General features: G+C 41.3%; 1 protein-coding gene across 5 annotated transcripts in view; it reads right to left on the reverse strand.

Moving 5' to 3' along the window:
* The window catches only part of AFG2A (AFG2 AAA ATPase homolog A), a 436,735-nt gene that overhangs the window by 376,822 nt on the left and 31,998 nt on the right, over positions 1-27,915 (reverse strand). For all 5 annotated transcript variants that reach the window (XM_056563833.1, XM_056563838.1, XM_056563848.1 and 2 more), the window contains 3 exons: positions 25,381-25,442; positions 14,111-14,716; positions 12,347-12,476 (listed from right to left, as the gene is read on the reverse strand). In XM_056563833.1, the coding sequence (XP_056419808.1) occupies positions 12,347-12,476; positions 14,111-14,716; positions 25,381-25,442 (798 nt within the window). The remainder of the gene's footprint in view (positions 1-12,346; positions 12,477-14,110; positions 14,717-25,380; positions 25,443-27,915) is intronic.

The following is a 27,915-nucleotide window of genomic DNA, read 5'->3' on the forward strand; positions in this document are numbered from 1 at the left end:
TGCAATAATCCTGTGTATGGTGAGAGCGTGAGATATCACCGTCCCCCAGGCTACACGAGCAGAGGGAATATGACACTTCAATTCCTCAGTTGCCAATACATAGGTAGTATAATATAGTTATCAACAACACAACACCCAGTTGTGCAAACAACACAAAATAATGTTTGACAACACAGGGTTAGGCTCACAATTTGTTCAGGTATAGTAAATCCAATATCACCTCTTGTGCATAAATAAGTGAAAAATAATGTTTAAAATCTACTTTACAGTTCATGATCCATTAGTTCCGACGCGTTTCTCCCCTTAATAACGGGGTTTATCAAGGAACATTTGTAGGAACAGTCCAATAGATAAAGACTGGTGTCAGGAGTATAAGCTAGCTCACAGTGAGCATCAATCTGCCTGCATGGTAAAGAAACAGTATGATCAGACATATACTTAAGAATATGTATGCAGTATGATCAAATATATGCATAAGGATATGCTGCCATAATGGGTTCCGATTGAGGCACATGTGCATACCTCACTCCTAAAGGCTGTATGGGATATTGATAGCGGCGCCCGATATGCGCCCCGGTCCGCTGTTGGTCCGCACAGCTGAACCGTGTGTCCCACACTGTCATGTTTAAATACCTTATAGTTCGCAGCTGACGTGTAGTCACTTCCGGTCGCGCGCGCGTCATGCCGCGGCTTTTACAGAGATATCTGGTTAGTATCCACAATATCTTCTAGCAGATCATTATCTCTATCAGAGGAACTAGATCGCCATATTAGGGATACTGTTTTACTCGTTTGCCTACATTATCACAGGCCTAGATGTCGGCCCCGTATAGTGACGTACAAGGTCATGTGATCATCACATGATACACTCTCATGTCGGCATTCATGAGGCGTCCCGTTACCATGGTTACCCGAGACATATCCTCTATCCTAGTTTTACACAACAGTGTACAGTGTACACAACAGTCAGTATTGCAACAATTCTGCAGGAAAGACATTAAATTAGGTTAGATGTGGATGGACGGACGAGGCTGATGGTATATATATATATTGTAGAGACCAGAGTTGGCCAATTGGTGTAATGCATAGGGAAGATGGAGGGTACTGCATCTTAGCTATATCTAGTTTAATAAAGGATATTTTTAAGAATGATAGATTTTTGCTTATTTCCACAGATATAGAGTAAGAGGCATATAATCTCCACCAATTCTATGTTAATATAAGAAAGTCTACAATGATGTATCTTCATATTTTGATAAGATGGTCTGCAGTAATATATCTTCATATTTAGATGGTATTGGGAACTATGTCAAAGATGAGGGGTAGGATCTGGAAAGGGAAATAAAAGGCAGGAGACAGAAGTGCCCTCCCTAAATGCTATTCCCACACCTTTGTCCCTGCCTTTTGAGGAACCCACCTCCTTAATAGGGTGGCCTCAACCACGGTGACAGTCCCTACTCTTTCTAAGTGATGGTCCTAAAGAGGGGGGAGGTGGTGCTAATGAAAATATAGGGATAGTTACAGCAGACTTTAATACCTCAGCCCAGTCCGTCACATTCCACACCCTACCCCAAAGATCCATATGACCGATAATTTAATTCAGTAAATATGCTATGATATAGTATGGAATCCCTTTATGGGACCCATCCCAGGAGATATCGACACACTATTTTCATATCTCCCAGACTGCCAAGCTATCTAGCCAGGCCAATCATTTCATTCAATAAATGCTGAGAAATTCAGATTTTCATTCAGACCGTACAGGTTCACCATCTTCAATCTGTAAATTCATTCTGTTTCCTTCTTAAGCACCTTCTTATCTACATTACCCCTTCTGTTGTTTGTTCCAATCACTTCTATTGCTTGAAATTTCAAGACATCCGGATTACCACTGTGTTTGTTATTTCAATAATTGCATAAGTCTACAGTATCTATATATCTGTTGTGAAGCACCACCCAATATCTCACTACGCCTCACCCTCATCCAGTCACGTGTCCAATACTATACACCATTGTTTGGCGTGGACAGTGCCGGGTATCACCTTTTGTATGGGATAATTCACACACAGCAATAAGTTATGCTTGCAGCATACAGTATAACATAAACGTAAATGTCCTTTAAATCAGGTTCTCTGTACAAACAAACTTAAATGGGCACTGTCAGATACAAAAACTTTTGATATGTTGTAAAGCATTTATAACCAATAGGTTTTGCAATTGCTTTCATAAAAATGTGCTCAGTATTTCATACTGAAAAAGCCAGTCAAACAACTGCCCCCCCTGCCTTTTTGGACACATACTAGTCCTGCTGTGTCCATGAATCATCACCTATGTCATGGACACACTTCCTTGATTGACAGCTGTGAGTGCAGGGCTCACAGCTGGAGGAAAAATCCTCCCACTGTCAGCTTGTGTCCCGCTACTGTCAGTGAGGACAAGCTGGGAGTTGTAGTTTTGCTTTGAGAGGAATTTAGACTAGTGAGCTAAATTAAAAGTGTAATAAAAAAAAGACACATAAAAATTAGATGTACATGGTCAGAATTAGGTACTGAGTGATATATTAAAAAAAAAAAATGTGTTGGATCTGACGGGTACGCTTTAAGTGCTCCTCACCCAAACTTAGCAGGTACAGTCCCCAAATCAGTGTTTTTGGTATAGGGTAGGTCAAGATGATCTTAACTTCAGACCAGCCCCTTTCTGCTGCCCTCTGGCAGTGCTAACACACCTGTGAGATCAGGTTCAGGACTGCGACCCACAAAAGAACTGGAGTATGGGAGTGACTTTATGGCCAGAACCTTCAGTCACTCCCAAAACCAAGACTCAAACTCCAGTCTTATGTCACTGTCCACAATTTTACCAGCTGCTTTCCTAAAAGTTGTGCTCAAAAGTTTGCATACCCTTAGTTCTTATTACTTTAGTATGTCCCCTTTAGCATCAATGACAGCATGCAGTCATTTGTAATAGTTGCCTATGAGGCCCCAACATTTTTGCTCGTCTTGCATGAACCACACCGCCCAAAAGTAGCTTTGTGATATTAAAGTTAGTAGACTGTGATAGCCACTCTTGAACATTCACCTTTTTCTGCTGTTACCACTAGATGGTCATCTTAGCCCTGTGCATAGGGTCATTATCGAGCTGAAAAGACCAATAACGGCCCATGTGCAGCTTTAATACAAAAGAGTGCAAATTGTCTGCCAGTATTTTCTAATAACTGCTTCACTGCCACTGTATCACCAACAACCATTTAAATGCACCCCCAGTGGTTTTTATTTAGTTTTATAGTTTGCATGATAATTCATGATTTTTAACTAAATGGCAACACTTCTCAATATTTTGTCCCCAGCCTATGCAAACTTTTCATCCCAACTGTAAAAGGAACTGTCCTTTATGCAATTCACTAATGTGGAATAATAAAAACCTACAGATCTTTATAAAAATGAATCATGCAGAACTTGATTCTGCCTTTAGGATATTTTCATTTTTAAATATTTTTTCTACTAATGTTGTGATCACTACAGACATTTGGGACCTTGCTCTAATTTCCTGTTGAGCTGGATATCAAATTATGGAAGACATTCCTGGGCGAGTATGAAAGCCTCTGCAGAGAAGCTTTCCTGTTACAATAGTCAGACCAATGCGTTGTGTTTACAGTTTAGTACTACTATGATATATTACTTTACCTAGCAGGGAATTAGCTGTACATTCGAAGCAGCTAAATACAGACACAGATATTAAAACTTATAAGAGAAATACAGACAGGAGAGTTTTAAAAAGTATGTCTCTCTCGCCTCCATAGCAAAGAAAATTAACAATACAAATTATAAAAGAAACCCCACTTTTTATTAACATTGGCTGCAAGGTCAGAAAATATACAACCTAGCATTTCTGAAGTGTCTAATATGAAAAATAACCCAACCGAAGTAGGTCTAAATCACAGCACTGCCTTCATTACTAATGGTTCATTGTGTTATACATCTTATGTATGTGTACCTATACTGTATATTACAGTGGAATGTTGTTTTTTTTATATGTTTGAAATTAACTTCTGATTGTACACCCCTCCCCTATTCTTTGGCGCCCATTTTTGGGCTATATAAAGCTGTACTCTGTGACAATACCTTACCCTGATCTGAGGAAGGGAGGGCTCCTCCCAAAATGCGTAATCCTGACCTTTTATTATTTTTATCAATAAATTGTCCTGCTGAGGACTATCTACTACCTCTTGCCTCCGTTTTGTCCATCTCTAAGAGTCTGCAGCGCCAAATGCCAAGGGTTTTTTCTCTGCTTCCACATATTCCTACTTAGGACGAATATGGTCATTTTTTCTTATTCCTACAGATAAATCAGTTCACCACTTATGGAGTAACCAGACTTTTTGTTTCAAAACTGATGCATGAAGATTGACTGAGCTCATTGCTCAAGAGAAGAAACAAGAGGCTAATCTGGCTCTAGGTTAAGATAAAACTTACATTTTATTCCTCCGTAAGTTTAAGAACAAGGGATGCAAAAAAAATAAAAATAAACATTTAAAAACACATAAAAACCCTCTGACATGTTTCAAATCCTTCTGGATTTGTAATTATAGGACACTGAGTTTTCAACTTAATCACATTACATACAATTTTATTAGACCCATCTACTTCTGTCTGACATGGCCACAATAAGTGTCACTATGAATCATATAATGATAATATAGGAGATTCAATAGGACATACCGCATTATGTGAACAGGAGTTAATAGTACATTTTGGTAGTGACACAACTTGCATCAATTGACACCACAATATACACTTCATTTAATAACCCCCTGTTTTTGCTCTTTTGTTTTTTCCTCCTCACCTTTAAAAAATCATAACTCTTAAAATTTTGCACCTAAAAATCTGTATTATGGCTTATTGTTTGCGCCACTAATTTTACTTTGTAATGATATCAGTCATTTTACCCAAAAATCTACAGCAAAACGGGAAAAAAAATCATTGTTCGACAAAATTGAAAAAATGCAGCCATTTTGTAACTTTTTGGGGCTTCCGTTTCTACACAGTACATTTTTCGGTAAAAATGACACCTTATAACTCCGTAGGTCCATACGGTTAAAATGATACCCTACTTATATAGGTTTGATTTTTTATTGCTTCAGAAAAAAATCATAACTACATGCAGGAAAATGTATATGTTTAAAATTGTCATCTTCTGACCCCTATAACTTTTTTATTTTTCCGTGTTCAGGGCGCTATGAGGGTTCATTTTTTGCGCCGTGATCTGAAGTTTTTGTCGGTACCATTTTTGCACTGATCTGACATTTTGATCGCTTTTTATTTATCTTTTCATGATATAAAAAGTAGGGATCGACCGATATTGTTTTTTTAGGGCCGATACTGATAATCGGTGGAGGTTGGGGCCGATAGCCGATAATTTATACCGATATTCCGGTATAAGTTATCGGCTAATTATCCCCCCTCGACACCGCTGCAGATCATTGATTTAAAGCGGTCGCTTTAAATCAATGCACTGCAGTGGCTTTTGCGGTGCCATAGGCCGCCGCCGCCACCACCACCCGCTTCGTGGGCGGTCGTGGGGCGGTGCGGGGGGCGGGGCATTATCGGCAAGGTAATTGCCGATACCGATAATGCCCAAAATCATGATTATCGGACGATAATATCGGCCATACCGATAATCGGTCGATCCCTAATAAAAAGTGACCAAAAATACGCTATTTTGGACTTTGGAATTTTTTTGCGCGTAGGCCATTGACCATGCGGTTTAATTAGCGGTATATTTTTTTTAAATTGGACATTTCCGCACGCGGCGATACCACATATGTTTATTTTTATTTACACTGTTTTTTTTTATTATTGGAAATGCCGGGTGATTCAAACTTTTATTAGGGGAAGGGATAATTGAAAGGGTTAATGATTTTTAGTGATCTTTAACTGTGTTCAATGCATCTCCATAGGGATGCATTGATCAGGGTTTTTGGCGATTGATTGCTCAAGCCTGGATCTCAGGCTTGAAGCATTCAATCGGCGATCGGACTGCAGGAAGGAAGGTAAGAGACCTTCCTCCTGTAGTACAGCTGTTCGGGATGCCGCGATTTCACCGCGGCGATCCCGAACAGCTCCCTGAGCTAACCGGCACTTTTAACTTTCACTTTTAGCCACGTGGCTCAGCTTTGAGCGCGCGGTTAAAGGGTTAATAGCATGCGGCACCGCGATCAGTGCTGCGTGCTATTAGAGGCGGGTCCCAGCTTCACTATGATGCCGGGCCCGCCGTGATATGATGCGGGGTCACCGTGGGACCCCGCGTTATATCACGGGAGCGGGACCAAGGGCGTACTCATACGTCCTTGGTCCTTAAGGGGTTAAATGACATCTTCCTCTCCTCACTTTAAAACATACTAGCAGATAATATATGACCCACAGTCCTACCCCGTTTGGCCACATAGTTAATGCCCATATCAAAAATCAATGTGTAAAACTAACAAAAAAGTCACAGAATTAATTCAGACAGCATGCCCAATTGTAAATTCTTATCAAGAAACTTCAACAATGAGCGTTTAATTTCATTGTGCGATTCTTGTCAAGTCTCTGATAAGTGAAAACATCTTCCAATACCTTTAAATGGGCTCTGTCATTAAACATTATTTTTAATATTTGATTCCTTATGCCAAATAAATAACTTTTGTAATTGGCTTCCATTGAAAGATGAAAAAAAAAGTTTTTTTTGTTAGTTTTTCTGCTGTATACTTCTGGTTACCAGGGGTCTCCCTTCTCGGCCAGAACACATTCCATCTGGTCAAAATCTCAGATTTTGTTCTCCTGCTTGTAATGGCAGGAGACCAAACTCAGGAAGTGTTTCTCTGCACTGAGCTTGATTGACAGCTGCAAAGAGCCTCACTGAAAGCTGCACAGACTGAAAGCTGCAAAGAGCCTCACTGAAAGATACATAGACTGAAAGCTGCTGCACTGAGCCTGATGTGAGGGCGGAAGTGGTCCCCCAGCAGGCTTTAGTGATGTCATGCCTGCTGGGAAATGCCCACTTTCTCCTGCTGGGAGATTGCATGTGAGCAAAAAGAAAGGTATGATATGCAGTTTTTTCGAAATTTTGTTGAAGGGTGGGAGGGGTGTTAGGAGTAGTTAGAGAATGTAGCCTGAGTTAGTTTAGAAACATTTATTTAGTGACAGGTACTCTTTAGGGGCATTTTCCCACTTGGCATATAAGCAGTGTATCTTACGCTGCGCAAAATCTGCAGAAGCAGCGGAAAATACGCTGCGTATCTCTTGCTCACTAAGACACAGCCCTGCCTCCAAAACTCACTGCAAACATAAGGCTGCCGCCGGAAAGTGGTGTGTGAATGGTGAGCGAGGGATATGCAGCGTATTTCCCGCTGCTTCTGCAGATTCTAAGCAGCGTGAAATACGCTGCATCTACGCCAAGTGGGAATGTGCCTTAAAAGGGTACTCCGCTGCTCAGCGTTTTTAACTAACTGTTCCGAATGCTGGAGCGGGCGCTGGGAGCTTGTGATATCATAGCCCCGTCCGCTCAATGCAAGTCCTAAAGACTTGAATTGAGGGGGTGGGGTGTGATGTCATGAGCGGGTGGGGCTATGATGTCATGAGCTCCCAATGCCGGCTCGAGCGCTCGGAACAGTTTGTTCCAAATGCTGAGCAGCATTTAAGGCATGAAGTTGATATAGGTCACTGATACCATGAATACAAAGTTGTATTAGGGTTTATTTTTTGTGGGACAAGTTGTACTTTCCATTGGCCTACTTTATTTTATCAAATAATGTATTTCCAAATCCAGAAAAAAATTATGCGTAGGGCAACATTTTTTGGGAGTTCACAATATGGTTAAAATTTATTGGGTCAGTACGATTCCAATAAAACCAAAGAGATAATGTATGTTTCATTTTATAGTAAAAAAAAAAAAAAAAAAGCTGAAAACATGAAATACTATTCAGTACCATGTTCTGACCCTTATAACCTTTTACTTTTCCATCTGGTAAAATGAGCTTTGTTCCCAAGGGGTTAAAGAAAGGGTCAATTGTGGTGATCATTACATGCCAAAACATACTACCTTTTTTATTTTTTTTTTAAAGCTACCTTTGGTGACCTTTCTGGTTTTCACATTATTAACTTTTGAAGTCATCAACATTTTCATACCCAGGAATGCTGCTTTTACTCTGCAATCCTCATCCATTTCAATGGTGACTCTAGTGCACCTAGATTTAGGAGTCTCACCTATCTATACAAAGACTCCTTCACAGCTAGTTACTCATTTATGGTGTTTTCTGGAACTAGTCTTATATCCAACTTGACTGGCTACAAACATGACTTTACTTCCAAACCTCCTTTATCTTTTCCTTATCCTACCCATCACTGTCACCTCATATTTCCTACATCTCCTTCAGAAATACATATCTTATATTTGGAAGATGGGACTGATGTTCTTCATCACACATAGACAGCTTAAAAATGGGATTAGTGCAATTCACTATTTCACTCCATACAACAAAAATATACATCCTTAAAATACCCATTTCCCCTTCTTTTAAATCTTTATATGGGTTTTTTCAACATCCCTGCCATTATCTCTGAGCAAACTAACAAACCACTCTCCACAGATATTGGGCAGAGTCAAATCTACTTTCCGCACACCTCCTGTTACATATCTCTGAACTAACAGTGACATCCTTGCAAGTGCAGAAGAAAAGTCCATCTTCTTTACATCGTGGTGAGAAAATAGCCATAAAAAGCATGCCAACTTTTCTTATTTTCAGGCCTCCTTTCTTTTGAGGCACATAAAGATATATTATTGATGTCCTTTCCAAACATTTTAGGTACCGTATTTTTCGCCGTATAAGACGCACTTTTTCTTCCCCAAAACTGGGGGGGGGGGGGAGTTGGTGCGTCTTATAGGGCAAATACACATTAAAACCCTGTCATATCGCGGCGGTCCCTGCGGCCATCAACGGCTGGGACCCGCGGCTAATACAGGACATCACCGATCGCGGTGATGCCCTGTATTAACCCTTCAGATGCGGCGATCAAAGCTGACTGCTGCATCTGAAGCGAAAGTGAAACTAACCCGGCTGCTCAGTCGGGCTGTTCGGGACCGCCGCGGTGAAATCGCGGTGTCCCGAGCAGCTTACAGGACACCGGGAGGGACCTAACCTGCCTCCTCGGTGTCTGCTCCGTGCTGGGATCCCCTGCATGGCCGGCGCCCTCCTTCGTCGTCATCACGTCATCGCACACGGAGAGCGAGGATCTCGAGCAGCAGAGACGTTCCGGAGCGACGGGGACACCCCGGGGACCCGGCGACAGCGATGGAGGGCGACATCCAGGGCAGCAGTGACGAGCAGTGACAGTCCGGAGCGGCGTGACACGTGAGTATTACCTCCTATACCTGTGGTCTTCAACCTGCAGGTTGAAGATCACTGTCCTATACTTTAAAACTAGATTTTACTAGATTTTCCTCCTTTAAAATTGGGAGCGTCTTTTATGCCGGAGCGTCTTATATGGCGAAAAATACGGTATAGCAAATCAAACAAAGGATCACAAGTTTCTTTTTTTTTATCCTGTAATATCTTTTAAAGACATTTATCAAATGTCCCCACTACCCCAGGGCTCATCTGTATTTATTCCTTACTAAACACTGTTATCCCAATTAGTCATAATTAATGAGAATTGGACCTGACTGGTACACAAACCAATGCAATGTCATATTTGCTTGCTGTATAAATCCCAATGCTCTGAAATGTCTGGTATATTGCTCCTGCACAGAAAACACATATGTAGCTGCCTCCAATGCCAGTATGCCATGTGCATCATATTTCTGGTCCTGCGTATATAGTTTGACTTGAGAAATAGTTTAGACTTCTTATGGCAGAGATTCATGGAAAGCTTTCTTTACTACACTGCTCAAAAATAAAGGGAACACTTAAACAACACATTGTAACTCTAAGTCAATCACACTTCTGTGAAATCACACTGTCCACTCAGGAAGCAACACTGATTGACAATCAATTTCACATGCTGTTGTGCAAATGGAACAGACAACAGGTGGAAATTATAGGCAATTAGCAAGACACCCCCAATAAAGGAGTGGTTCTGCAGGTGGTGACCACAGACCACTTCTCAGTTCCTATGCTTCCTTACTGATGTTTTAGTCACTTTGAATATTGGCGGTGCTTTCACTCTAGTGGTAGCATGAGACGGAGTCTACAACCCACACAAGTGGCTCGGGTAGTGCAGCTCATCCAGGATGGCACATCAATGCAAGCTGTGGCAAGAAGGTTTGCTGTGTCTGTCAGCGTACGGTCCAGAGCATGGAGGCGCTACCAGGAGACAGACCAGTACATCAGGAGACGTGGAGGAGGCTGTAGGAGGGCAACAACCCAGCAGCAGGACTGCTACTTCTGCCTTTGTGCAAGGAAGAGCAGGAGGAGTACTGCCAGAGCCCTGCAAAATGACCTCCAGCAGGCCACAAATGTGCATGTGTCCACTCAAATGGTCAGAAACAGACTTCATGAGGGTGGTATGAGGGCCCGACGTCCACAGGTGGGGGTTGTGCTTACTGCCCAAACACTGTGCAAGATGTTTGGCATTTGCCAGAGAACACCAAGATTGGCAGATTCGCCACTGGCGCCCTGTGCTCTTCACAGATGAAAGCAGGTTCACACTGAGCACATGTGACAAACGTGACAGAGTCTGGAGACGAAGTGGAGAATTTTCTGCTGCCTGCAACATCCTCCAGCATGAACAGTCTGGCGGTGGGTCAGTAATGGTGTGGGGTGGCATTTCTTTGGGGGAGGGGGGGGGGGCACACAGCCCTCCATGTGCTTGCCAGAGGTAGCCTGACTGCCATTAGGTACCGAGATAAAATCCTTAGACCTCTTGTGAGACCATATGCTGGTGCGGTTGGCCCTGGGTTCCTCCTAATGCAAGACAATGCTAGACCTCATGTGGCTGGAGTGTGTCAGCAGTTTTTGCAAGAGGAAGGCATTGATGCTATGGACTGGCTCGCCCATTCTCCAGACCTAAATCTGATTGAGCACATCTGGGACATCATGTCTCGCTCCATCCACCAACGTGGCGTCCATCCACCAATGTGCACCACAGACTGTCCAGGAGTTGGCGGATGCTTTAGTCCAGGTCTGGGAGAACATCCCTCAGGAGACCATCCGTCACCTTATCAGGAGCATGCCCAGGCATTATAGGGAGGTCATATGGGCACGTGGAGGCCACACACTACTGAGCCTCAATTTGACTTGTTTTAAGGACATTACATCAAAGTTGGATCAGTCTGTAGTGTGGTTTTCCACTTTGATTTTGAGTGTGACTCCATATCCAGATCTCCATTGATAATTTTTGTGTGGTTTTGTTGTCAACACATTCAACTATGTAAAGATGAAAGTATTTCATACGATTAGTTCATTCATTCAGATCTAGGATGTGTTATCTTAGTGTTCCCTTTATTTTTTTAAGCAGTGTACATCACAAAACATCCAGTTTTCTTAGGCTAAGTTTTCACCAGTTTTTTTTTTCTGGCGTTTTTTGGAAAACTACCACTGCATTTTTGAGCCAAAGCCAGAAGTGTGTTCAAAAGGAATAGGACATATAAAGGAAGGACTTGCACTTCTCCTTCCTCATGAATCCACTTCTGACTTTAGCTCAAAAACTGCCAGAAAAAAACCCAAGTGGAAACTTAGCCTTTGAGAGAGATACTGCCATCTTACTTTAATCTTTCTAAACAAATCAACTAAACACATCATAGCTCAATAAAACATCCTCCTTACCTCTTAACTTATCCCTTCTCCTCCTCACTTACTCTTCTTTCATTCTAAAAAAAGATTTTGCTATGATATAAAATCAGTACAGTATACCGAACTATTGTACTTTTGAAGCTTGACTACCTATTATACACAATAAACTATATATGTTTAGGATTACTATCTGTTTGCTTGATTTAAAAAAAAAAAAAAAAAGGAATCATTTTAATTGAAAGTGAATGAATGAATGAATGGATGTGACTGCCATCCTTGTCTCATTGAACTATAAATGTGTAGTGCAGCTTATTAACAAATTAATTTTCAAATAGTATAATTCAGATATCAGACAAGCAGCCCATTCAAAACACTACACCCTTGTGTGCTTAGAGCACTAAATACCCATTAAACAAGCCGGATTAAAAAAAAAATGTTGAATTCCTTGTACTTTTGAAAACAAACCATAAATTTAATGGTCCAAATGCAAAGAGGCTAGTCATTCAAATTATTGTATATCAGTCACAACATTGGCACATCTCTGCAGATTAGAAAGGCAAGAAAGATCAAAGTTCATCTTACTTGCTCATTATTTCCGGACCATTGATAACTGAAACATGAGCACCAACTTCATTAGCAATTGCACGTGCTATCAGTGTTTTGCCTGTTCCAGGAGGCCCATAGAGTAGAACTCCACGTGGAGGAGGAATTCCTGCAAGTTAAACAAAAAAGATCAATCAAAAAATACTTCTCTGGTGCAGTAGTCAGATAGAAGTTAAAAACCTAATATTCTTCAAAATAACTAAAAAGAATGCTACAATGGCCAAAATGCACTGCATATTATGCAAATATAAACTATGACCCTAACACTTTGTTGATTACTTATAGTTCTTGTCAGGGTGTAATGCACTTGCAGCACTAAAAGTAGAACAATGTAATAAAGTTTGGTAATAAATATTTATATGTATATATATATATATATATATATATATATATATATATATATATATATATCGGTCATCCGTTTGGGGCCCTGGCGGTCTGCACAAAGGGTGTGTTTCGACCACCGCACATAGCGTCGGCCGACACGCCCCCTCAATGCAGCGTTATGGCAAAGCCGGAGAGTGCTGAATGCAGAGCTCCGGCTCTCCCATAGCGTTCGTAAGGTGGTTGACACGCCCCCTTTCTGCAGACTGCCGGGGCCACGTACGGGAGATGCTTAGGAAGGGGATAAGTTTTCAGATCCTGGAGTACTCCTTTAAAACAAATTGTTGGAAGGGTGGTCTGTAAATGACAACTCCTTTCAGGCAGTTTGGCATACAAGGTTCCATGAATGTGGCCTTTTTGAGAAACTTTTTTTTTGCATCAAGGCTCAGGACCAAGCTTTGGAGTGTAGATTCTCTGACCCTATATTACATCGCAGTGTAAGGGACAGATTCCCTTTAGGCTGGGTTCACACCACGTTTTGTTAAATGCGGCTCCCGTATACGGCTGCGAGGAGGGGGCGGGGCTTAATCGCGGCGCCCGCACTCAGCCGTATTCGGGAACTGTATTTAATGTATGTCTATGAGCCGACCGGAGTGAACCGCAGCCTCCGGTCGGCTTCGTTTTCGGCCTTATGCGGTTTCCCGACCGCAGGCAAAAACGTGGCCGACCACAATTTTGCCTGCGGTCGGGAAACTGCATACGGCCGAAAAAGCAGCCGACCGGAGGCTGCGGTTCACTCCGGTCGGCTCATAGACATACATTAAATACGGTTCCCGAATACGGCTGAGTGCGGGCGCCGCGATTAAGCCCCGCCCCCCTCCTCCCAGCCGTATACGGGAGCCGTATTTAACAAAACGTGGTGTGAACCCAGCCTTAGAGACTATGAACACCTCTGCACTGATTTTTTTTTATTGTTGATATGTTTTCTGAATGAAAATGAAATTTCCTGCCATTTAGATCCTATTCAGACAGAGATTAAAAAAGTCCTAAAAAGTCCAAAGACTTCCTGCTCCTCCAGTATTAGAGATAACAGAACGGGAGAACACATAGTAGACAGAGGGAAAAGAAACCTAGGAGGACAGCTTATATAAGCTGGAAAAAGAGAGAAGGGCAGAATCATATAGGCTGTGTACAAGTATAGAGAGAAAATAGAGCTTATACAGCACACTGCAGAAGCTATTCAAGCAAAAGCTACTTTTTCAGCTGGAGAAAATATTTTTGCACCACAGTGCAAAAGTACAATGCAAGAATAAAAAATAGCATTTCAAATGTGTCCATAGAATATAAGTCATATTTTATTACAGATATATTTACTATTAATGAAATATGCTAATTGTTACTAAAGCTTTATCAACTTACCATAGGCCTTAAACAATTCAGGCTGCTTCAGCGGAAGCTCTATTGTCTCCCTGATTTCCGCCAGTTGGGTGTGTAAACCACCAATCATATCGTATGTCATTTTGTTTTTTGTATCATCTTCTATTTCACCAAGTACCTTTGGACTTTTATATTTGACTCGAGTTAAAGGAGAAATGTAATAAAATACATCTGTATTACATTTAACTCCTGCTTTCCTAAGAGGAGACACTCCAACACTGTCATCACTGGTAGCAGATGTGACACAGATAGGACTCTGAGTTTCCTGGCAAGGCTCTCCTATGATTCTGTCTTCCATTACAACATCGGAATGTGAAGAAGGGTGGGAAGATCTGCTTTCCTCAGCTTTGCTTGGTGTACTGGTCATAGCTACTTCCTTTCGATCCTCAATATCAAGTAAGCTAAGCTGTAATGATAGGTCCAAACTGCTAGAGTCCACATCAGCGTCAATAGTTGTTTCGACTGTGTTTCTGAGTATCTGTTCTTGCACACCCCCATCGGGTCCCTTTATGCTGGCCACTTGTAAGCTGCACAACCTCCCAAAGAAACTCAGGTTTATATGATTTCCAGGTAAAAATATTTTTCCATCTACAATTCAGGATAAAAAAAACAATAATAAGAATTTTATTTAACAAAATTACTTAAACTAAATCTACTTTTAGAGAAAATCTGGTTAGTATTGGCCTTATCCCCTTCTCAGCACAGGGTAAATCCAGTTCTGAGCAGAATCGCTAAATTATGATTAACACCCTGGTTGCTAAGAATATAGAGGGAGATACATCAAAACTTGTGCAGAGGAAAAGTTGACCAGTTGCTCATAGCAACCAATCAGATTGCTTCTTTTATTTTTGAAAACGCCTCTGAAAAATAAAAGAAGCAATCTGATTGGTTGCTATTGGGCCACTGGGCAACTTTTCTTCCCCCATAGTGGGTAACGATCAGCCTTTCCAAAGAGTTTGTCAGGTGGCACCTACCTAGCAACTTGTCTCTTGTTAAACGACAAAAGACAACAAACAGAGGTTTTGCATAACTTGAACTAGCAATATTAACAATAATAATTATACTAAAATATTGGATATCAGTAAACAGTCATAATCATAAAAAGAAAATTGTAAATGATAAATAAACAAAATTTCATATGAAAAATATCACAGTATTACAGATGTTTTTCACCATGTTTTTTATTTATTTTTATTTGTAATAAAATATTCATCTACAATGGTGAATGAATAAATACAGCCACAGATCTGCTGCAAATATCAGCTGTCTTTGAATGGGTACTCCGGTTGAAAACTATATATATATATTTTTTTTAAATCAACTAGTGCCAAAAAGATTAAAAAAAATTACTTCTATTTAAAAATCTTAATCCTTCCATTACTTATCAGTTGCTGTATGCTCCACAGGAAGTTCTTTTCTTTTTAATATATTTTCTGTCTGACCACAGTGCTCTCTGCTGACACCTCTGTTCATGTCAGGAACTGTCCAGAGCAGGAGCAAATCCCCATAGCAAACCTCTCCTGCTCTGGACAGTTCCAGCAGAGAGCCGTGGTGGTCAGACAGAAAAGAAATTCAAAAAAGAAAAGGACTTCCTCTCATACAGCAGCTGATAAGTATTGGAAGGATTAAGATTTTTAAATAGAACTAATTTACAAATCTGTTTAACTTTTTGGCACCAGTTGATTTAAAAAGAAAAATTCTTACACCGGAGTACCCCTTTAACCGGTTGCTGTCTAAGGACGAGCCAGCTCGTCCTGAAACGGCAACCGATGTATGGCGAGGGCTCCCAACTTAAGCCCACGCCATGCCCACCCCTAGCCTATTCTTGTAGCTGGGGGCCGCCGTTAATAGCCGACATGCGGCGATCGCCGCGGTCAGCTATTAACCCTTTAGATTGCTGCTGTCAAAGCTCACAGCAGCATCTAAAGGCAGCTTTAACCAGTCCCTGGTGGTCCAGTGGGGTGGATGCGATCCACCGATGAGGTAGCCGGATGGCTTACATCTCCTTCCGTTGCTGCTGCGGCCCCTGCATTGATAGAGCCTGGCAGGTCCAGGCTTTATCAATCGAGTGCAGAGCACACAGATCATTGTGGTTCTATGGAATTCCATTGATCTGTATGAGGAATCTAATGATTCTCCTAAAAGTCCCCTAAGGGGACTAATAAAGTGTAAAAAAAAAAAAAAGTTGAACTGAAGTTTGAAAAAACACCCATTAACCCTTTTCCATATTAAAAGTTTGAATCACCCCCCTTTTTCCCAAATTCAATAGAAAAAATATGTAAACATAATAAAAATAAACATATGTGGTATCGCCGCGTGCGCAAATGTCCGAAATATATATAATATTAATTAAACCACACCAAAAGTCCAAAATTGCATATTTTGGTCACTTTGTATACACAAAAATTTTTTATAAAAAGCGATCAAAAAGTCCCATCAAAACAAATATGTTACCAATAAAAACATCAAATCCCTGAAAAAATCCCCAAAAAATTGCTCTCATACATCCCTGTATACGGAAAAGTAAAAAAGTTATAGGGTCAGAAGTTGACAATTTTAAACATATAAATTTTGGTGCATGTAGTTATAATTTTTTTAGGTAGTAAAATAAAATAAAACCTATATAAATTAGGCATCCTTGCAACCGTATAGACAAACAGAATAAAGATAAGGTGTCATTTTTACCAAAAAGTGCACTGCGTAGAATCGGAAGCCCTCAAAAGTTACAAAAGGGCTTTTTTTTAAATCAATTTTGCCCCACAAATATTTTTTTTCGGGTTTTGTGGTGAAATGATTGATGTCATAATAATGTACAATTGGTGGCACAAAAAATAAGCCCTCAAATGGGTCTGTAGGTGCAAAATTGAAAGAGTTATGATTTTTAGAAGGTGATGAGGAGAAAACGAAAATGCAAAAACAAAAAAACTCTGCGTCATTAAGGGGTTAATATTTCATTTGCTACCAAAGGTATCAGACAACAGCTATCACCATCTAAGTCATATATATATATATATATATATATATATACACACATATATATCTTGAACCCAAATGGACTAGACACCAGCAGTCAGGGGCACAGTTATGTCATGTCTTCACTGCATAGTACATACTACATTCAATTTATTTCCCCAGTAGAAGTTTGACACTTTACTTTGAGACAGTAGCAGACTATCACACCTTTATCTGCCAATCTGAGGATTTATAGTGCACAGGTCTTATTCCATGTCATGGTCTATTTGTTTCTATACTTGTAATGAAGGAAGGCCGGAGATTAGAAAGTTGCTTATTTTTACAATCCTCAAATCTTCTCACCTCACTAAACATTAATAGAAGATCAGGAAGCAACAGTGCATTTCACGTATATCATTTCAATGTATCCAATTTTTAGATTTATATTGCAGTAAAGTAAAACAAAAGGATGTCACAAATTTACAACAATTAGGGTCAACCTGATGGTTATAAAATGTAAACTAGTTATACGAAGATGAAGTATTGGCTTTCTTTATCCAGTCATTCAGACTTGACTTGTACTTTCTACTAGGAGTTTAGAAGTCAAAAGATGACCATTTGCACAGTAGACTTTGTAAAAGTTCAGTTTAGCTAGAACTCAGAATTGGTTTATCGAGAACCTGCTAAAATAACATCAAACACATGGCAGAAAGCAGGATTAGATGACCTCAGGGAATTATTACCTCAGGGATAATGCTGTATCCAGTTTTGTTGCCAGACTGAAAACCGTTGTCTGCCAGGGTTTTTGGTCCAGCAATAAAACCGATATGGTTCAAATATTAGCCGACCAGAGTCACTATCTGACTCAGTTGGCCTCATTTAAATGAATGGAGTGCGGCAACTGAACGTTTGAAAAGTTTGCTCATATCTAGTAATGTTATATAGGCTGTTTTTCTTTCAGACTTTGAATCTTGCAACTGAAAAAAAATCTAGCACTGTGGGATCCTTAACCCCTTAAGGACCAATACAAATAAACCTGTACGCCCCTGAAAGACCAGGCCTGTTTTTTCAAATCGGGGATGTCTGACTTTATTAGAGAATAACTCTGGTAATGTTTTGCCAATCACGATAATTCTGACATTGTTTTTTTGTCACAAGTTGTCCTTCATGTACATAGTAAAAGTAAGCCGATATCATTTGAAGTTTTTTTTTTTAAATGCAAAAAATCATGACATTTTTACAAAAAATTACGATTTTTTGCTATTTTAACACTAATAGGTTGCATATATTTATACATACTGACCAAATAGTTTATGAAACTTATACTTTCAGATTATACTTATACTTTATTTTGACGTCATTTTTTTGTTTTTAATTAACATTTTAAATTAGTTAGAAGCCTAACAATTTAACTTGAAATTTTGAAAATTTAGAAAATTTGAAAAGTGCATCTTTTTTTGTGTGCTATGCAAGGTTTGCAGAAATTAAAAGGTAGTAGAACATAGGAACACCCCCCCAAATGACCCCATTTTAAAAACTAGACCCCTCAAGGTATTCGCTAGGGGGTACAGTGAGTATTTTAACACCATAGTTTTTTGGCAGGAATTATTACAAAGTCAGTGTTAAAAATTCGAAATTTGCAATTTTTCACAAATGCATCATTTGGGGGGCATATTTTTTGTACATCACTTCTGATATTGAAAGAAATGCACCCTATATTTTATTTAGCTGCTTGTCCCATGTTCGGAAATACCCCCGCTTTGGCAACATATGGTTCCTTGGCCGCGTGGTAGGACTCAGAAGGAGAGGAGCGCCATTTGGCTTTCAGGGCAGAACAGTACCCCCACCCCCACAAGTGACCCCATTTATATACCGCACCCCTACAAGTTATTGGCTGGACCAGGGACCTCTCTGATTGGTCCTTGGTCGGCTAGCAGTAGAACGCGTCTGTCTGTGACAGTTAAGGCTCCTGATGGATATATCCGCCATGTTGTGGGAATAAGCACCCGCTCATGGCGAATATATCCATCACTGCTGCGGCTGGGTAGCTCAGTGTGTCCGCTCATGACTGCTGGCGGGAAATCCGCCGCTATGAGTGGACACACAAAGCTACCCAGCCGCAGCAGGGAGCTCATTACCGTGACTGCTGCATAATGTGTAGGATCACATGGTGGACATCCGCAGCATATTACATTCTGGGGATGTCCGCCAATGCGATCCTACACATTATGCATTTTTTTTTAAATTAGATTCATTTAATAAATGTATTTTTAATATATATATATATATATATATATATATATATATATATATATATATATATATTTTTTTTTTATTTTTTTTTACACTTTTATTACATTTTTATTTATTTTTACACTTTTATTTTATTTATTTATTTATTTTTACACTTTTTAATGCTTTGGAATACTTAGTATTCCAAAGCATTGCAGTTATATGCTGCCTGACAGTTTTCACTAGCAGGCAGCATATTAGGACGTGCCTCTGGCACGTCCTGCAGACCTGGGGGTCATTGTAGGACCCCCGGCTGCCCAGGTATGCAGCAGCACCCCGCGATGCTCCGGGGTGCTGCAGGAGAGACAGAGGGAGCCCCCTCCCTCTGTCAGAACTCCTTACAGCGCGCGGTCACTTCTGACCGCGGCTGTAAGGGTTAAACTGTCGGCAGTGCGGCAGGTCCCGGCCAGCCGCGGCCACACACAGCACCCCGCGATCGCGATGCGGGGTGCTGCAGGAGTGACAGAGGGAGCTCCCTCCCTCTGTCATAACACTTACAGCCCGCGGTCACTTCCGACCGCGGCTGTAAGGGTTAAAACTGCCGGGACCGAACGAGAATAATGGACGAGTATAGAAGTCCAGGTGCGGGAACGGCCGCCAACCTGGACGTCTATACTAGTCGGTGGTCGTTATCGGGTTAAAGGGATTCTCCACTTTGTGATCAATTTATTGACAAGAGACCCTTCTAAGAATTACAAATGGTCCTAAGTGCCCATTTCTGCTGGGACCCCCAGAATGTAGATGTAATTTGTGGTAAACCACTGTACAAATCACTAGTCAGACCACACATGGAATACTGTGTGCAGTACTGGGTCCCAGTGTATAAGAAAGATATAGTGAAGTTTAAAGACGGGCAACCAGAGTAATAACAGGAATGGGAGGACTACAGTACCCAGATTATCAGCAATAGGATATTTTAGTTTATAAAAAAAGACAGCTTATGGGCATCATAATAACTAATAATATCAGGGGGCAGTACAGAGATCTCTCCTATGACCTTATTTATACCCAGGACTGTATCAATAACAAGGGGGCATCCTCTACTTCTTGAAGAAAGAAGGTTTCTACACCAGCACAGATGGGGGACCTTTACTGTAAAAGCAGTGAGACTATGGAACTCTCTGCCAGAGGAGGTGGTCATGGTGTTTCTGAAGAGTAATAATACCCTGTATCCCCGAAAATAAGACATACCCATAAAATAAGCTGTAGCAGAATTTCTCAGCATTGGTGTAATATAAGCCATACCCCGAAAATAAGACATAGTGGTAGGAGTGGCTAAGCATACCGGCGCGTAGCGGTAAAGACGGGCAGCCATTCTCATCTGCCCCATCGGGACAGCTGCTATCTCAGAGGTGACCGTAGAGATGCCAGAAGCCCCATCAACAAGGTCGGCTCCCCCTGTCAGGTCCTTCTGTTCAGGTCCCGGTCCTTCTTTTCAGGCTGTCAGCCGTGGCATGCTTTGTGGGTCCTCAGGGGGAAGAATAAAGCTGTGGCTGCCGTTTTACTCAGCACTGTGGGTCTCTCTCCCCCAGCACCAACCAACAACAGTCTGTTGGTCTCTGTATTGTTGTACCATACTTAAGACAAAATAAGCCATCCCCTGAAAATAAGCCATAGTGGGTCTTCTTGAGGAAAAATAAATAGTGTCTTATTTTCGGGGAAACATGGACAGAACGGGGACAGAACTTTGATCCAAGGATTTATTCTGATTGCCATATTTAGAGTCTGGAAGATATTTTCCCCCTGTATGGGGCAATTGGCATCAGCCTCATAAATTTCGGCCACCTAAAATTATCGGCCTTTTCTGTTAAGGGACTTTTCAGATGATAATTTCATTGGGCGTGGCTTAACCCCTTATCAACCTATGACGTAATGGGTAGGGTAAGGGGAATATGACACCGGCCTGTGGGTCGGGTCCGCATCATAACTGGCAGATCCCACTGCTATTTAAATGCTGTGATCAATAGCGATCACGGCATTTAAACTTTAAATGCCGGTCATCCCTGGGGTCTAGGGGACCCATCTGAAGCTCCACAATGTAATCGCACGCTGCAGATGGGTTGCTGGGGAAGAACAGCAACTTACCCGTCCTTCCTGGTCCTCGTACTGACAATTGCTTAAGGCTGCCTTAGGCAGCTCTTAGCAATCGAAGGCCGAAAACATAGATCAATGTCATGCAAAAAAAAAGTAAAAAAAAGTTTTAAAAAATATAAAAAAAAGATCCCTCCCCCCCAATAAAAGTCCATATCATCCCCCTTTTCCCATTTTTTAAATAAAACAATGTAAAAAAAATTAAAATAATATACATTTGGTATAGCCATGTGCAGAATTGTCAAACGCCAAAACTGCAGATTTTTGTTCACATCAAGTCCAAGAAAAAAAACAGAATAACAAAATAATCAAAAAGTCCTATACAGGCAAAAGTAGTACCACTAAAAACTAAATCTCACGGCACAAAAAAAAATAAACCCTAACATAGCTCTGTAGGTGGAGAAATAAAAAAAAAGTTATAGGGGTCAGGCGCCTTGCTGCCTCCTCCTCCAATGTGTCATTGACTGCCTGCTCAGCCAATTATCGGATGCAGGTGATTGGACAAGCGGGCTGTCACAGTCGAGATAAGTGTGCCTCGGATGGTGGGGCTGGAAAACTCAGATGGAAAAGCCATTCAGGAAATCTCAAGGAAGGGAGGGTCAGAGATATCAGATCCCATGATCAGACACTTAGCCCTCTTATCTAGAAATAGAAAAACAGAGCTAATATCTTTAAAAACAGCTCCCCATCTGTCTCCAGGTTGGGTGTGGTTCTGCAGCCTAGTTGCAGTAAAGTGAATGTAGCCAAGTTGTAATACCACACCCAACCTGGAGACAGAAGGAAAGTGGTTTTTGAAATAAATTTGCTCTGTTTTTCTATTCCTGGATAACCCCTTTAATTTACTGTTTTGCATCAGTATGTTTTATTTAATTAATTTAACTTTATTTGTATTATGCAAATTTTGGACATAATGTTGGTCAATTTTTGTGTTATTTAAAGAAGAAGTCCCATGTAGAGCCCTGCGCAGGACTGATTTTTCAATCCCGATAATTTTTTTGACCAATCCCGCCCGCTATCGCTAAAATATTTGACCAATCCTGCCCGCTCCCGCTAACATAGGAATGTACAGACACTAGGGTGCAATGCTCTGCACATACTCCCCATGTAAATTTATTTGTGGGGTGAAATTGAAATAAAAAACACCATTTTGTAATTTTTGGGGGCTTCCATTTCTATGCAGTGCCCTTTGTGGTAAAAATTACACCTTATATTTATTCTGTAGGTCCATACAGTTACAAGGATTCCCAATTTATATAGGTTTTATTTAGTTTATTACTTAAAAAAAAAAATTATAACTACATGCACCAAAATTAGTATGCTTAAAATGGTCCTCTTCTGACCCCTATAACTTTTTTATTTTTCCGTATACAGGGATGTGTGAGGGCTCATATTTTGCGTGGTCTGTAGCTTTTATTAGTACCATTTTTATTTTGATGGGACTTTTTGATCACTTTTTATTATTTTTATGGCATATAAAGATGGCATACAAAAATGTATTAGTATGTAGTATTTTTAAACGTGTACACCATCGGCCATGCAATTTAATTAACATAATTTTTTAATAGTTCAGATATTTACGCACACAGCCATACCACATACGTTTATTTATCTTTTTAACATTTAAATAAAAAAATTGGAAAGGATGGGGGGGGGGGGGGGGTTCAAGCTTTTATTAGGCAAGGGGTTAATGGGAAGGGGTTAATTTTTTTTTTTTTTACACTTTTGCAGACTGCAGAGCATTGCACTCTAGAGTATGCACATACCCCCCCCCCCCCCCCCATGTGTATAGCAGTGTGTGTGTGTATGTTCATTCCTATACAGGTGGGTGTATGTGCAGAGCATTGCACCCTAGTCTGTAGTACAGAATGGGTTGCAATGCTCAGCTGCACATAACCCCACCTGTATAGGAATGTACATACACACACACACACACACACACTGCTATACACATGGGGGGAGGGGGGGTATGTGCAGACTGCAGAGCATTACACCATAGGGTCTGTAGAAGACATTAGGGTGCAATGCTCTGCAGTCCACTTACCCCCTTGTTCATAGCAGTGCAGATGCCCTGGCTAGGAGGATCACAGAGATGCAGTCACTTACATACCCAGCCAGGGCCGCAGCATGAGCATAGTACACTTTATTTGTTGTGTTTGCGTGTGTGAACATTGGTGGCAGCATTCTGACCTACCGGGCTGGCAGGAGAAGATGGAGAGAGTACAGTACAGGTACACGACCCTCCAGGGCAGGCTGAGTTCAGTGGGCTCAAAAAAATGGGGGTGCCGGGGGGGGAGGGGGGTTGCCAGCAGCTGCAGGAGGAGGAGACAGTACTGGGAGGGGCACTGTCGAGTGTGAGACAGTGAGTCAGTGTCTCATTTCGAGTTTTCTGGAGGCTGGTGCAGGATTTTGCGGGCCCTGCAGGCATAGTGCCTGACCGTCCACGCCCACCCGCAGCAGCCTCCTGACCGCTCGCACCTTTTGGGTTGGGTTTGATCCCAATTCAGCCCTCTAGTCCCATGCCTAGAAGTACAGAAAAACGTATCCCCTATTTCTGCAAGATAGGTGATAAGTTTTACATTGCGGGGGTCCAACAGCTGTGGTTCCTCGCAATCGTTTGTAAGGAGCCCCGGCTCTTCCCCAGAGTGGTGCGTCATGACCTCATCCCAAAACGGAAGCCCCCATGCCCCCTAAATATATTTTTATGGGAGAGTCTTTCGGCTATCTTCGGCTCTCGCATACAGTTATATGGAGGGGGCGTGATGACGTGCAGCTCTGGGGGAGAGCCGGGGCTCCATACAGGAGATCGTGGGGGGCCACAGCAGTCGGTCGACCGCCTCCCCCCCCCCCCCCCCTGCAATCGAAAACTTATCCCCTATCCTGTGGGTAGGGGATATGTTTTTCTGTACTTCTAGCTTTTTTGTTCTTCTGTTTATTATTATTAGCATGGAGTTTTTAATTTCAGATTACTTAATTTCACAAATTTATGTAACTAACACATTTTACAAAAACTATATTTAGTGGGTGGGGCAATGCATTTTCAGTTTCATCCCAAAATGTCCCTTTCGGTGCATCCCTACTATAAACAGCTCAAAGGGTTTTGGGGCACTAGAAGTAACACTTTAGTTTTACAGTCCCCAACCAACAAAGTACTGACAATTTCTAATATGACACATCAGACATTATTTTAATGTGGATTTCGACTGCATCACAGGTCACTTTGACACAGAGAACACCTAAACCACAACATAAATTGTGCAGAAAACAAACACTGGAATATAAATATAACTTATTATTCCTGCTTTGTTCGACTAAAATAGCTTCACGTACTCATACATGCCCACATACAAAGGAGTGCTGGCACGAGCGCTTGTATGTGGATGTCCAAGTAGGTGAGCTATGGACAATGCAGAAGTGTAGCTACATCCCCAGACAGTTGCTACAAGTGCAATGCTTATTGTTCTTGCCTCCTTGTAGTGCCAGGTAGACTTCACAAATTTGGGTCGCGTCCACGGGAACGGAAGTCCGTGATGTCATGACTCCGCCCCTGTGTGACGTCACGCCCCGTCCCCTCAATGCAAGTCTATGGGAGGGGGCGTGACAGCCGTCACACCCCCTCCCATAGACTTGCATTGAGGGGACGGGGCGTCACGTCACACAGGGGCGGAGTCATGACGTCACGGACTTCCGTTCCCGTGGTCGCGACCCAGACCCCTCTAGCGCTTCCGGACAAGAAACAGGTGGGTGCCGCATGCTATATTGCAGGGGTCCCCAGCGCCGGGACCCCCGCGATCAGACATCTTATCCCCTATCTTTTGCATAGGGGATAAGATGTCTAGGGGTGGAGTACCCCTTTAATCCTAGGTAAATTCTAGTAGGTCTTTCTTCAGAGAGTGCAAAGGAAAAAAAAGAACTCTTACCCATGAGCCTCAGCAGAAAAGAAGACAGCTCTTCAACACTGACAGCACTGGCATCCTTCTCCCTGTGATGACGAATAGAAACATGGTGAATAAAGGCTCCTCACATGTAGTGTGTGCTGGCACAGGGGGCTTCCAGATGTTACTACTTAGGGTTTATCAATCTTTGCAGTAATAAGCTTAACCCAATTTTGTATGGTGCATGTACTTGTCCAGAAGCCCTCGTAACAGGGAACAAAAATATCACATAAAGGAATTCATTCAGACAAGACCAATCCTCCACTGTGCATCTGGAGCCAGGTAAACACACAACACTAAGAGGTATGTATGAGGGTATTACTGTATATTAATGCCTGCTGAATGATCCACTCTCTTCACAAAGCCATTTAGGTGAAAATATATCAGGCAAATATTATTACTTTTGTGGATTAATGGTTTTGTACATGCCGATGGATATTAAACCTACTTAGAAAGTATATACGTATAGAATACATTTATAGGGATGACTATTCCTTTTCTCCTGGAGGCTTGATTTAAAGGGGTTTCAGTTTCTAGAAATAAAGCTACCTTGTCGTAGAATAAAAAAGTCTCTTTGTAATATAAGCCTTTTCCACCATTGTGCACCAGTTTCCAGTTTGTAGACTATGGATGTGTGTGTGTGAGCCCCAGTGGTGATAGAGACTGATCTAAGCGACCTCTGTGGAGTGCTGAGGAACACGCTGGTGCTCCATAGGAAACAAGCAATAAATATTGAATACAAGCTAAAAGTCAACATATACACATAAATGACCAAGCAACCAAAATGCTCTACCTGGTTTACCAAGTTGGCGTTCCATCCATCAATACACCTTCTCTCATTACCAGCACTAATATAAACTATTGAAACAAAAAGCTACACTATGTTATTGGTATATGACTGCAAACCAGTAGAGCGTAATGAAGATGTATACTGCAGCAAACCAGTCTGGACTGTAAATAAGAATGTCCTATAAAATCAGAGCCTTAACTATGTATTAAAAGGGTATTCCTGGCATAGACATCTTATCCCCTATCCAAAGATGTCTGATCGCGAGGGGCAGATGGTTCCAGCCAATCACAGCTCTGCAGGAAATTTGAATAGGTGTATATATACAGCAGTGCAGGGGACCATAGAAGAGCGGCCAGCTGCATCTATACATTATAAAGGAGGATCGCAACGGGTGTGTCAATTAGTACAGGTACTACTACTTCCATCATGGAACAGTATGTTTCATGCTGGGAGTAGTAGTACTACGTAAAAAATAAAGAATAAAAAAGTAAAAAACACACACACACTACATTTTTATTATTGTCGGCTATATATTTTAGTGCCCTGCCCGCACACACAAATTGATCCCTGTTTAAAAATTAATAAAAATGTAGTTGTAAAAAGAAAAATTGTCAAATACAATTTTTTCCATCACTACTGTATCCTTTTTTTTATTTTTTTTTAACGGTACCCTACGAAATTCTATTAAAAAAGGTATCACCATCACTTTTTTGGATCGCAAAAGTTCAAAAGAGAATAAAAAAAGGCCTGCAAAAACGCCAACGTTAAAACCCACACAGCGTTTTTCTTGGCATTTTTTTACTCCCATAGACTTCTATGGAAGAAAAACACGACGATTTCAGAGAAAAAAAAATGCCATAGGCTCAACATGCTGCGATTTTCCAAAACCGCCAAGGAGCTGAAAAATGCCCCCAAAAAATAAAAATAAAAAAGAGTGAAAAAACGCCAAAAGGATTTTGGGATTTCTCATTGATTTGCAGTTAACATCTGGCCGCAGCGTTTTTTGGACGAAAAAACGCCATGCGGCAGAATTGGTGTTTTTCTTGGCGTTTTTCCCCAAAAAAAACAAGTGGAATACCAGCCTAAAGCTGAACTAATTTATGCAGGCTAAAGTCAGCAACTGCCGAGCCGAGAAGTTCGTGATGAATCAAATCACTGTAACTTTGCTCATCTCTAATAGAAAATACTGTGCATATGTAATGCATTTGTATATGTCTTATATGCAATGCACTAAATTTTTTTTTTTTAGGGGGGGGGATTTGGATTGGATAATTTTGGGGTTAAGGGGATAAGATGTCTGATTGTGAGGGGCCTGCCGCTGGGACAACCGCGATCTCCGTGCAGCACCTGCATTCTGTGCCAGGCTGCTGCTCCAGTCTCGGAAACTTCTGTGTGACGTCATGAGGGGGCATAGCGTGACCATTTCTCTAGTTTCGAAAACTTAGAGGTTTCCGAGACTGAAGCAGAAGCCCCACACAGAATGCGGCTGCTGCACAGAGATCGCAGGGGTCTCAGACATCTTATCCCCTATCCATTGGATAGGGGATAAGATATCTATGGCTGGATTACCCCTTTAAGCAAACCATAGTGTTTAAGTTAGGACCAATTTCACAATGGTGGTAAAAATGATCCAAATCCAAAAATATGAGTGAATTGCATATAACAGATATATAAATACATTACATATACACACAGTGTTTTCTATGATACATGTCATTTTCCAATAGATA

Source organism: Hyla sarda, chromosome 1 (genome assembly GCF_029499605.1).
Source record: "Hyla sarda isolate aHylSar1 chromosome 1, aHylSar1.hap1, whole genome shotgun sequence".
NCBI classification, from domain to species: Eukaryota; Metazoa; Chordata; class Amphibia; order Anura; family Hylidae; genus Hyla; species Hyla sarda.